Source organism: Onychomys torridus, chromosome 12 (genome assembly GCF_903995425.1).
Source record: "Onychomys torridus chromosome 12, mOncTor1.1, whole genome shotgun sequence".
NCBI lineage: Eukaryota > Metazoa > Chordata > Mammalia > Rodentia > Cricetidae > Onychomys > Onychomys torridus.
The window spans coordinates 4,379,898-4,392,098 of record NC_050454.1 but is presented as its reverse complement, the minus strand read 5'-3'; the positions used below and the strand labels follow the sequence as shown (position 1 = coordinate 4,392,098).

Below are 12,201 nucleotides of genomic sequence, written 5' to 3'. Positions count from 1 at the left end.
GGAGTGGAAATCTCTACAATGAAAATTGTAAAACACCAAAAAAGAAATAGAAGACACTAGAAAACTAAAAGACTTCCCACAACCATGGATGGGCAGAATTAATATTGAAAAAAATGGCTATATGATCAAATTCATTCTGTAGATCCAATGGAATCATCATCAAAATCTCAATGATATTCTTCACATAAAGAGAAAAAATTCTAAAGCTCATATAGAAGCAAAAAGAAAAACAAGAGAAAGAGAGAGAGAGAGAGAGAGAGAGAGAGAGAGAGAGAGCCTAGATAGGCCAAAGCCATCCTGAGCAAAAGGAACAACGCTGAGATAGGAAAAAATATCACACCAGACTTCAGACTTCAAGTTATACTACAGAGCCACAGTGACAAAAAGACAAAAGCAGCCGAGGAAAAGAAACCTATGTATAGCTAGCTCAGTGGACGAGGTGACCTGGATTCACACTCAGACGGCTACCACCTCCCTCCCTGGATTTGGAGATATATATATATATCCATAATAGCATGTGTCATGAATATTCAAATTCAACAAAAGGTATCAAGTCTACTAATGAAAGAATGAGTCTTGGGATTGAAGTCAGGCAGGCCTGAACTCCACATGGCCATTATCTACTTACAGGCACTCAGAATTTCTCTAAACCTCGATGCTTGCATCTGGGAGAAATCATGTGACTATTCCCTGCAAGAACATATAGGCATTTCTGAATGCCTAAATGCGTAAAATCTAAGATGACCTTAATTCTAAGGTGCTCTATGTTGTAGGCATCAAAAATGGTGCAATCATGCCAGGCAGGGGTTCGTGGTTTCGGGTTCAACAACTACATTGTGACTGAGTGAATTTGAGTCTCCTGGGATGAAGCGTGGGGATTCTTTCAATTTCCCACATTACTGGGATGACCTGGACGGTCAGATGTCATGGTATTTGGCATCCTGCTGGTCAATGTGCTGAATGACCTAACCTTTATTTTGTTTTGCTTTGGTTTTTGATGCAGTTGTCGCTGTGCAGCCAAGACTAGCGTTGAATTCACTGTCTTCTGGCCCCTCTCCTGAGGATGGGGATTATAGTCATGTTCCGCCACATCTCCCTCCACACTCTAATTCCAAATTGCACTCTGCAGTTCTCTGTTTCTCAGATATTCAAGAGGAAGCCTGGATTTCAGGATTTGCCCCCCTGCAAAAGAAAAATCCACTGGCAAAATTCTTTACATTTTCTGACACATTAGTAGAGTTCCAGAAACTTTCACTCAGATACCTCAAAATAAATACTTTGGTAGAAAATGTAAACCCCAGTGTTCCAGAGCAGGAAAGCTGTAGGACACAAGCTGCCTTTCTGAGAGGGCTTCCTGACTGGAGTGTGAGGCTCTGAGCCCAGCCCTGTGGTCCCCATGTCTTTGCTTAGCACTAAAGAGCTATTGGTTCCTTGCGTACATTTTAAGCCGTCCTTGTTAACCTTTTTTTAAAGAAACTAATTGAATCTTTGCAAACATGATTTTTCTGAATGTCCTTGATAGGATTTTGAGTAATAATGACGACACTGTCAGCCACAGAAGTGAATGGCACCGCCCTGAGGGCTCCTCTGGCCTGTCTCTGCACAGACAAGCAGCCCGCCGCATCTGTGCATGTTCTCACACCCACACCACGCATGCTCTGGGGGCTCTCACTCCAACTGTCACCACCCGAAGAACCCAGGTGACACCTCGGAGACCTCAATAACTGAGACAACAGAGCATGAACCCAGTGCTCCGAACCCCAGGGCAGCGTGGGCATCCTTCCACCCCTGGGTCTGATGAGCATACCTCAAGCAGTCTTTAAAAAAAAAAAAGTCCAAACCAGCGGGAGCTGCGAGTCACACCTAGAGCCTTCGCCACACCTCAGTGAGCGCCTCCACTCCAGCAGCTCTGACTGAGCCTTGGCTGACTGCTACAGAAGGCACATACCAGATCTGCTGCCTATTGCCAGGACTTTAGCTCAGAATATCCTTCAAATGTCTCCCATTGATCACTGGCAGCCTTAAAAAAAGCACAGGCAGGGAGCTATTCCCGGAGGTCTAATTGCTCTCTGTGACACTTTACAAGGGGGAGCTTACGGCTTTCCCTCCCAAACCCCTCCCTCTGTGCCCAGATCCAGAATAAACGCCTTCCCTACCATGTATGCGGAATCCGGGGAGGGCAGGCTAGGCTGCAGGGAGAATTGCGGGGCTCCTTTCCCGGGCAAGGCCACTGCGCCCTGTGTACATCTTGCCAAGTTCTTTCTCCTTTGGTTTGAAAACCCTTGTGTATTCCAAAAGAAATGCAACCCATGTGTTTCTGATTCATTTACACTTAAATCATTAAAATATTGTGTTGTGAGAGTTCTTTGATGTCTAAAGAGCCTGACAGTCTGCTTAATGGGATTTTTACAGGCTTTTCTTTTTATCCTGCCTGAAACAGAGAACACTTCTCTCAGACAATGTCAGAGTCCAAACCTCCCTCCTCATCACACACACTTGCACCTGCACTATCAACAACAGCCTGGTAATCATGCCAAGCATACAAGGCTAACACTCAAGAGCTAAAAATAGAGAAATTGGGGAGAAAATGGGCAAGAATTACCGTGAATGTCAAGTCCCCCCCCCCAAATGTCAAAGGAACTCTATCTAAGGGTGAAGAATGTGTGTTTGTCACCTTGATTGAAGTGGCAGGTAGCCTTCTGGATGACTGAAATCATAATCTCACTCAAGCCTTATTGCAGCTTCCATTCAGCAAACAAGGAGACCAGATCAGGACCAGTGTCCAGCCTAACGTGCTCAGCCAGCGTGGGCAGAAAACAGAGATCACAGCTGAGTTCTGGATTGGTGTCTAAAGCTCCTTTCAAATGATTCAAAATTAAGTTTCTCCGTTAGTGGATGTGTGCATTACACAAACGCCACATTCATTTTGATATATTACAGAGAGCTGGTATCACAGAACGTGTAGGAGATTGAATTGCTCCTCTCTTTCTGGCTGTATAACCAACTTTGTGGGTGGTGTCTTCATTGGAAAGTGGACATAACGCTGCCACTGACCTGCACAGGACGCAGAGATGCTTGAAGGAATGAGTTTGAAACGTGGTTAGCACAGTGCCATTCTGAGTACCAACTGGCTTGAAGAAGCAATAGCCTCGGGAGTGATAATGGGTATCTGGGGGTCTTGGCCAATCATAACCTCGCCAAGTCACCATTTCTTCACCTGTAAAGGAAGTATCACAGAGAACCTTCAGAAGTTTGTGGAAGTCATTTAGAAAACATTGGTGCCTAGTACAGAAAGGATGCTCAGTGAGTCCCACTTTTAACTCTCTTTGGTGCTGGCTGCCATTTTTTGTGGAGGGGATTATTACTGTGGAGGGGGCTATGTCACGCAGAGAAGTCAGAATGCAGAGGTGATATTGTGGAGAGAGTGGTGGGGGTAGAGTGTAGGAGCTAATTGTGGAGATGTTTGTATGTGGAGAGAGTCCCCATTTGGTATTGACTGTCTTTATGGAGAGAGCTAGCACTGATCACTCAGCTCAGCTTAGATCCACTCTACCATTTCTCCACAGATATGGGACACTGACCTCTCACAGGCACAGGTCTTTCCAGACTCATAGGTCACTTGGCTCTCTGACTATGCTGAAGCCCTTTCCCAAACGGGTAGATTAGACCTCTGCATGCTCAAAGTCATACAGTACCACACGTCTGTCTACCCTTCAAGTGGGGGAGAGTAAGTAGCCAACTGCAGAAACTGGTGCTCCCTCACGGTCTGGGCCAGATGTCCACAGATAGTCTGAGGCATGAGATCTGCATTCTTTTTTATAATCTTCCAGAGCTGCCTTTTGAGTTGGTGGTTTCTGTTTAATTGTTCTTTTGCTGGGGTCCTGAAGTAGAACAAACTATTACAGCCATCAGGAGGCTGAAGAGAAATCTCTCTCTCTCTCTCTCTCTCTCTCTCTCTCTCTCTCTCTCTCTCTCTCTCTCACACACACACACACACACACACACACACACACACACACACACCTTCCGAGTCTCTCCATTTTTTTTTCTCAAGGGCTGCAGTCCCTCCCAAGGAGGGGACTGGCCAGCAGATCTTCCAAGCAAACAGTTCTGTCAGGTCCCTCTGAGTGTGCATAAGCTCAGTCAGAGAGGAGAGAGGGAGAGGGGGAGAGGGGATCTGTTGCAGGCAGGGGAAGGCGTGACCTGAATGGAGAATGCCAGCCAATTCCAGAGACACACAGGGACCTCAGAACAAAGATAAGACATCGCTGACACCACACCGGGGACGGGGACCAGCTCACAGACAAGTCCGCAGACGGGACCAAGGCCAGGAGCACACCAGGGAGGAAAATGAGGTGAGTGCCAGGTCAGGGGAAGGCACCCGGTTCCCTCTCCAAGACCAAGTGTAGAGCAGCCCGCTGGGCTGGGTCTGACCTTGTCTCTAAGCAGACTCACCTGCTTGCCCTCTGGGTGGCTGGGGATGGGGGATTCTCAATCAATCCTCAGGGCTCTGCAAAGGGAGCCCTGCCCATGGGGCACCTTCCCAGAGACTCCGGAGACTCGCAACTTGAAACCAAATAGTTTGTACAAAGACTGTTCCTGGCTCGGCTGAGGCTCAGATTTCTCCCTCTGCCAGCACAGGGTACTGCCTACTGGCCAATGTGATCCTCCTCCTCTTGCCCACAAGGCTGATTCTTCATTTTCCTACTCGGCAAAGAGCAATGATTTCTTTCTCGCAACACTCTGAGAGTTAGATAATGTGTTTGTGTGTTTATTTCTTCTAAAAGGAAAAGAAGTCAGTTCCCCACAGTCCAGCTCGTGGTTTCTTGAGCCTCAGAAGTTTGCCAGTTAAACCTCAATTTAGAAAACTAAAAACCTGTCCCCATTTTACAGTCCCCTATAAATTCTGCATTTCTCACTGAAATCAGAGGCAGCTGGTGACATGAATCAGGCTATGAAATGCACCAAATGGCTCTTAAAGAGACACCACAGATTTTTAAAGGAGTATTTGGAATTCTGAAACCTACCGCTTTAAATTCTAACAGGCTGAAGCTCCTCAACCTTTCTTGTGTCTTGGGTTGCTTGAGGCTCCTCACCAGGCATTTCTTGTGAGCTTTGCCAGACTGTCTGAAACCCCAACTATCCTAATTATTATTTTTTATCACTTTCAGTGTCAAGGCTGCTAGAAACACTCAAAGGTAGTGAGAAAAACACTCCTTAGACATGTTCAGTCTCCTCTTTTTTCCCATTCATTCTCCCTTTAAATTGGGAGTTTCTGTTTGTTTCCCTTCTTTACTCACCTAGTAACCTTGCTGAGTCCAGAGCCAATAAGGGGTTTCAATCTGTGTAACTTTGAATTCCATGTACTTATGGCTCAGAGGAAGAGAAATCTCTAAAAGTTAATTTCATCAACCTGATCTTTGTAAAGTCTTTTAACCTGCCAGAAAATTTCATTTTCCTTTCTTCTAAAACAATAGCTTTTTTCCTTTGTATGATCTGCTTTATCTGTGTCTCAGCCATTACAAAGCATGTCCTTGCCCATGCTTAACCATGGATTGAGAACGACCCTCCCACTCATTTCCCACCTAGAACTGACTGGGCAGGTTCAACGTTGCTTCCTCATTCCTAATCCGCACCCAACCCCCAGACATGGCACCTCTTCCTTTGTTCACATCTGTGACTGTATTTCTTATCATCTTTGGAATGGCTGCTTATTTAAATGTCCACTTCCCCTTCCCAGAGATGTGATCAATGTCTTCATCTTTGTAGAATGTCTGCATGCTCATGTGACCAGCACCTAAGGACATGTCTTTTTCCTAGTAGAAATTCAATAAGTATGATTGAGTTGAATTCAATTACTGAATATCAAAAAGAAGTTTTAGGAGAGCATGCTACTAGCTGTCCCTGAAGGGTCTGGACTCACCAGCATACAGCACTTCAAAGTTTGCAAGACACTTTCCTGAGCATTGTCCCCTCTAGGCTTCAGATTTTGTGTGACATCAGAATTAATGGACACAGGAGTTAAAAGCAGTTAAGCAACTTGCCCAGAGCCACACTGATGATCTTGAGAAGGCCCAGACTCAGTCTTGTGTCTTTGGACTCCAAGCATTTTCCTGCTATATTCTACTAGGCTCTCAATCCCAGCTGCAGATTACAATGGCCTATGGTACTTAAGGAATGCCAACCCCCAGGCAATAGAACAGAACTGCATGCACAGGGGTGGGGGGTGGGGGGATTGGGAGGTGTTCAAACATTAGTATTTTTTTTTTAATTTCCACATAAAGCTATGGGTTTTTAAAATTATTTTTCACAGGATTAATTGCTTTGGCCAGATGCCTGGGCATGATACGGGCATGGACCCAACTTCTTCTGTGAGCTTTTGTTATTCTTCTCTGCTGTTGAAGTTAATTCGCCATATGGTATTTGGCATGATGCGCCATCTCTTAGGGTATACTTTTCATCGTCTGTCAAGCGAGGGTGTTGGGTAAGGGAGCAGTGCTGTCTCTTCCAACCCTGAATCTTAAACATGGCGTGTTGGTGTTGCGTACACTGAGGAGAGGAGTGAATGGAGACACTAAGACAGTGCCATTCATCCCACAACCTGACACACGAGGCTTCTTGATGTGTCCCTGGTAGCTGCTCTCCCCCAGAGACGACGAAATCCCAGCCCTCTGTATCACTTTTGACATTTCAAGCAAATGTAGCTCAGCTTTTTGATCAGCTAGAGGATAGATAACAGGTGTCAGGAGTTGTACAGACGGGGCCTGGTGCCTCCGAAGCCAAAACATGAGTGTGATGAGAAATGAAAGCTGCCGCGTACATCCTTTGATTCCCAGCCCCTAAGGCAAGTAAGCAAGCATATGCTCCAGCCTCTTACATGAATGGAGAGAACTGCTTCATGTGTCCAAGTCTGCCTTGAGATGCAAGGAACAGAACACTCCACAGGCCTTTCATACACATTCACCAGCTGCCTACCACACAGCACTGGGGCTTGGGCTAAGGGGTCAATCAACTGGCAGCCCCCACAGAACTGGCCTGAGGAGGCTTTCTCCTCTGTGTGTTCTGGAGAAAACAGACGTGGATAGAAGCAACCTTTCAGCCTTGTGTAATCTTGTTGTCACTATGTCAGGAAAGGCATGGTTAAGAGCCAAAGTTTCCACTTTCAGAATGCGGCGGCATGCTGGATCATCAGAGCAAGCCTTTACCTAGGGCCAGATACTTAAAGCTCATACCAGTGTTCCTGGTGCAGAGCAGCCCTGTGGGAAGTCATTCTTCATGTTGTATATGAGGTTAAAAAATCAATGGAGATGTGCCGCCACTTCCCTGAAGTGGGTAGGAGAAGTAAAGTCAGGGCCTGGAGTTGAATCTGTTCTTCCATGCCAGGCACAGCTGAACCTGCACTCTCAGTCCTGGTGACAAAAGGCACAGACACTAGCTTGTAATTCCAGAACCTGGGAGGCAAAGGTGGGAAGATCCCCAAGTCTCATTGGCTAGCCAGCCTAACCTAAACAGCAAGCCCCAGGTCCCAGTGGAAGATGCTGTCTCCAAAAGCAAGGTGGATGGCTCCTGAGGAACAACGCCTGAGGTGTATCTCTGGCCTCCACTCTCATGCACACACATATGCATACATAGACACACAGACACAGACACACACACACAGACACACACAGACACACACACACACACACACACACACACACACACACACACTTGCTCATGCACTCTCATGCACGTACACAGACAAAAATATCAGAAATGAGCACAGGAAGCTGTTAGGAGAGCAGCTAAGGAGTCATGCTGGAGATGTTTGAGTTCAAGGTCCTTGGGTCTTGCTGGGAAAGTGCTATGCTGTGACCTGACCGTTAGGACTATGACCAGCCTTAGCTACCCTGCCTCTGTATTGCATCATCCACATTTGATACTGTGTTTTCCTTGCCCCGCTTTGTAATTCTCTTAGCAGTCCATTACTTTTCATTTCTCCAGAAATGAATTCTAAACTTGATTCTTATAGAGCCCTCACCAAGACGTGTTTTGTTCGCTCTATCTTGATCAAGATTTTTTTTTATATTTTGACTGGTACATAGCCAACAACTTCTTTCAGAATATTAAATGTGTTCAGTGTCTGTAGATTCCTCCACTGAGTTTGGGTTTTATCGCAATATTATTTATTATCACTTATATTTTTAAAACTACATAATTTGTGGTTCCTAAGTGAGGAGTAATTGAAAAAGTATACCAATTATCACCTAATTATAAAAGTTATGCTTCCAAGAGTAGGAGAACATTTGTCAGGTTCCCAAATGTACTACTTAATAGAAAACTTCAGTATGCATATCAGTTTTTCAAAAGACCAAAGCTAAAAGCAATCTGAGAATCATCTAGGTGCTTTCTCCAAACATCCGGCAGACCCAGTGCGCAAGGCCGCAAGGAGAAATGTGAAAGCAGATATTTAAATAACTCAGTGCTGGGGACCTGCAATCATGATGTGAGCAAAACCTCATTTGTGTCTTCCAGGTTGCTCCTTCTCTGCCATGCTCTGTGCCTAGCCCTTCTGGAGGCCAACGCCCATACTGTGGAGCTAAATGAAATGTTTGGCCAGATCCAGTCCCCTGGCTATCCAGATTCCTATCCAAGTGACTCCGAGGTGACTTGGAATATTACTGTCCCTGAGGGGTTTCGGATCAAGCTTTACTTCATGCATTTCAACTTGGAATCCTCCTATCTTTGTGAATATGACTACGTGAAGGTGAGGTGCCCCTCCCCCACCCCCGCGTCCCTGCAATGTTCCCTAACTAGGTGTAGCGTGGGCATCATTCTCACCTTCATGGGGATGCATCTAGTGAAGGAGATACACAAGGAGACAGTGAGGTAATGGGAGTGGTATGCCAAGTTCAAGTCTATGAGAGCTGGTGGTATGATTGGGCATTAGGCTAGACACATCACATCTTTTCCCCCAACTCTATTCTCAATGCCTGTAAAGTATCCAATAGCCTCTGATCCAACATTTAAATAAAGGGTATAGACCCAAAACGAATCACAGTAATCACAGAGAATCCTAATTATGTCTGACACTGAGGTATTAGAAAGCACTGCCAAATTCCTTATATAATGATCAAATGTTTAGGACTGTAGACTGTGCAGCCGTCAAAAGTAAGAGGTAAGGTTTGGATGGAAGGTTAGTGTGTGATACCGCGGACCTTGAATATCATGTCAGAGAGTTCATATTTTGTTAGTTAAGTGCATGGCCAGGGAAGGGAAGTGATTTTTAATGGGAAATATTAAAAATGTATAGGGAGAGCAGGAGAGTATCACAATACACAGACAGTATTCCCCGGAATTGCCATGGCCAGAAAGTTCTGTTTTTAAAGTGGGGCTAAACTTGGCATGCATGTCTGCAACTCCAGCACTTAGAGGCTAGGGACAAGGCAATGGTGAGCTTTTGAACAAACTCAGGTTGTTCCTTCAAAAAATGAGACAAAAATTTAGTAATAATAATGTGGGTATGAAAAGTTTCAATATTCTACAAGATCAAATTTATTGAGGCTGTACCTACTTCAAAATGTTGTGAAAACTGAAAAATCAACTTCCTTTTTTAATGCATTTACTCATTTATTTGTATGTGTATGTGTATTTTGCCTTCATGTATATAAGTGCACTACATGTGTGTGGTGCCCACAGAGGCCAAAAGGAGCGCTGGATTCCCTGGAACTAGAGTTACAGGTGGTTGTGAACTACTGTGTGGGTGTTGGTCCCAGGGCCATTGGAAGAGCAGTATGTGCCATCGCCCCTGTCCCGTAAAGCACCTCTCTGACTTCCAGGAAAGGTTCCCACCAAATCACTCTAGAGTCGGGTCGGCTTTCTACGTTTTAACCTCTAGTCTACTCTGACTTTCCCACAGCCTGTCACTCAGCAACACTCAGCCTTGTCTTAGACAGAATGCTTGATTACCAGCAAAGCAGTAAGTTTACAAGGACCTTTCTATTCGTAATCTCTTTCAAACCTCATCCAAGTTCTGTGAAACATGAACTCCTATCCTGTTTCACAGCCAAACAAACCCAGAAAGGTTAAGTGGCACAAGGTAATCCATCTGGAAGATGGCAGATCAAGACCCCAACCCATGCCAAGCAAATTTGAACCTCAAGCTTATTTGACCATACTGAATAATAGCTCACAAGCTGTGCTTCTAAGCCCCAGGGTGCAAAACATTACAAGAAGGACAGAAAATACTAAGTGGAGCTGTGGACCCCTCCCATGTCTTTGCTCATTTTACATAGAGAGCATTACTATGGCATCATTGGATTCCATGTCAGGTTTCTCAATGGCAGCATTGTTGACATCTGGAGTCAGGTCATTCATTGAAGAAAGAGGTCTTCGGCACTGAAGGACATCTTTTTTTTGGAAGATTCCATGGCTTCTATTGGATGTCAGTGGCCATTCCACCAGCTTATCATAACCAACAATGTCTACAGATGTTGACACTATCCCAGAACCATTGCTGTATGGGACATTACCAATTGTCTGGATGCCCCATGCTATGGACAATAGGATTCAAAATGTCTGACTCCTGAGAAGGAAGATAAGCCTAGAGAACATGAACTCTGGCCACTTCGAAGTGTCCTTGAGGCCACTTGTAGAATGAGCTGCTATCCTGAAGTCCTTGTGAATTAGAAACATCTGTCCAATTCCTATAGGGAAAGGGATTCATGTAGGGAAGAGTTTACATGGCTGACTCTCTAGAACACTCTCCTAGCATCAGCAGCAGCTCCCTGCAGAGGTTCTGGCAACCATGAGACAGGAACAGACACTTGCACATCTGCAGGCAGCTGGCACTCATAGAGACAAAGCCCTGTGCGCTTATCCACACATGTGTAATAGAGTTTCCCTCCGAGAGTGAAGAACTCACAAAAGTTAAGCTTCAGGGCCTGTAGAGGTCCACACACTCCCATTTTACAAGATTCTGCTAAATGTTACTATGTCTTAAGTATTTTCCCCCTGATGAACACGTTCTATTACCCTTCAGATTGGCCCAATACAGAGAAAGACAGACGTGGAACTGTTTGGGTTTAGGCGAGCCTTAAATCTCCTCTACCTGCTCATTGTCCTTGATCACCCTACAGCACTTGGAGGCCCCGTGCTTGAATTTGCAGCCCCAGTTGAGTTCTCATTGGCTGAAATAAGAGGCTGGAGTTCAGAATTCAGGGAGAACACTAACACTCTACCTGTAAACTCATAAATCCAGAAGTCTCACACAGAGTTGAACCTGCTCTTCTTTCCCAGGTGCCTTCAAAACCCCAGCTCCAGGATAGCTACTATATCTGACTTCTAATGTGAATCTCTCTTCTTTCCATCTAAATACAAGCACAAACTTGCCATGTGGCTCCAGGATAAGTCAACAGCACTCTCCCAAATTCTATTTGTTCATCTGTTCAATGTGGGATTGCATCACTTTTCCTTGGGAAACATGAGCAAATGTCTACTCTCCCTGCTAGGAAACCACAACTGACCAGAGGAATAATTCTACTGAAGTCCAAGTCAGTGAACCAGTGAGTTCATTGGGGTTACTTACAATGACCCAAAACCCACCTCAGGGGCGACAACTCATGAAAGCCACATCCTGGGGCCCTGTGTGACTTGCAAACTGTTGGAGATAGGCTGGAGAGACTCTTGCAGGTAGCTCAGAAGGTGGGAGTTTCTCTTCCTCCTAGCAAGGCCTAGTGAATCTTGTTAGTTTCAGTAACTTCTTAAACCTTGCATAATGGCCTCACTTTCTGAATCTTAAGGAGCTTCCTCCAGGAATGAATGTTGCAGCATGGAGGTAATTGATGAAACAAAAAGTGGGATGAGATGATCCCTAAAGTACCATAAATTCTGGACTCTCCTTGCAATCTTACTTGCAAGAATTTTCTAGATGACTCCTCCAAGTCTTCATTATCCTATTTAGCCAGTTCTCAAAATTCCATGGCCATTAGCACTCTAGGTAGGGCCTACACTCTTCAGGGAAATGCATTAGTGACTCACTACTTGAGTCAAAATTGTAAACATAGCATACCACCACTGTTCTTAACCAAGTAACGTAAAATATCTTTAGTTTCCTTTGGCAGAATAACATCCTGGACTATTTTGAGGATTTTTTTTTCTCGATAGCTGAATTTTCCTTTTAGCCAAGGGGTAGGCTTAAAGGACCACCCAACTCACAGGAAC

General features: G+C 45.0%; 1 protein-coding gene and 1 long non-coding RNA gene across 2 annotated transcripts in view; one reads left to right on the top strand and one right to left on the bottom strand.

Moving 5' to 3' along the window:
• Window positions 1-235: 235 nt before the first annotated feature.
• On the bottom strand, window positions 236-4,839 carry LOC118593911. Its single transcript, XR_004946311.1, has 3 exons — window positions 4,456-4,839; window positions 2,157-3,217; window positions 236-1,182 (listed from the first exon to the last, which is right to left on the bottom strand). It is a non-coding gene; the product is annotated as an uncharacterized LOC118593911 (long non-coding RNA).
• The window catches only part of Masp1 (mannan binding lectin serine peptidase 1), a 64,374-nt gene continuing 56,202 nt past the window's right edge, over window positions 4,030-12,201 (top strand). Inside the window, 2 exon segments of the mRNA XM_036203507.1 lie at window positions 4,030-4,355; window positions 8,515-8,746. Of these exon segments, the coding sequence (XP_036059400.1) occupies window positions 4,351-4,355; window positions 8,515-8,746 (237 nt within the window). The 5' untranslated portion in view covers window positions 4,030-4,350.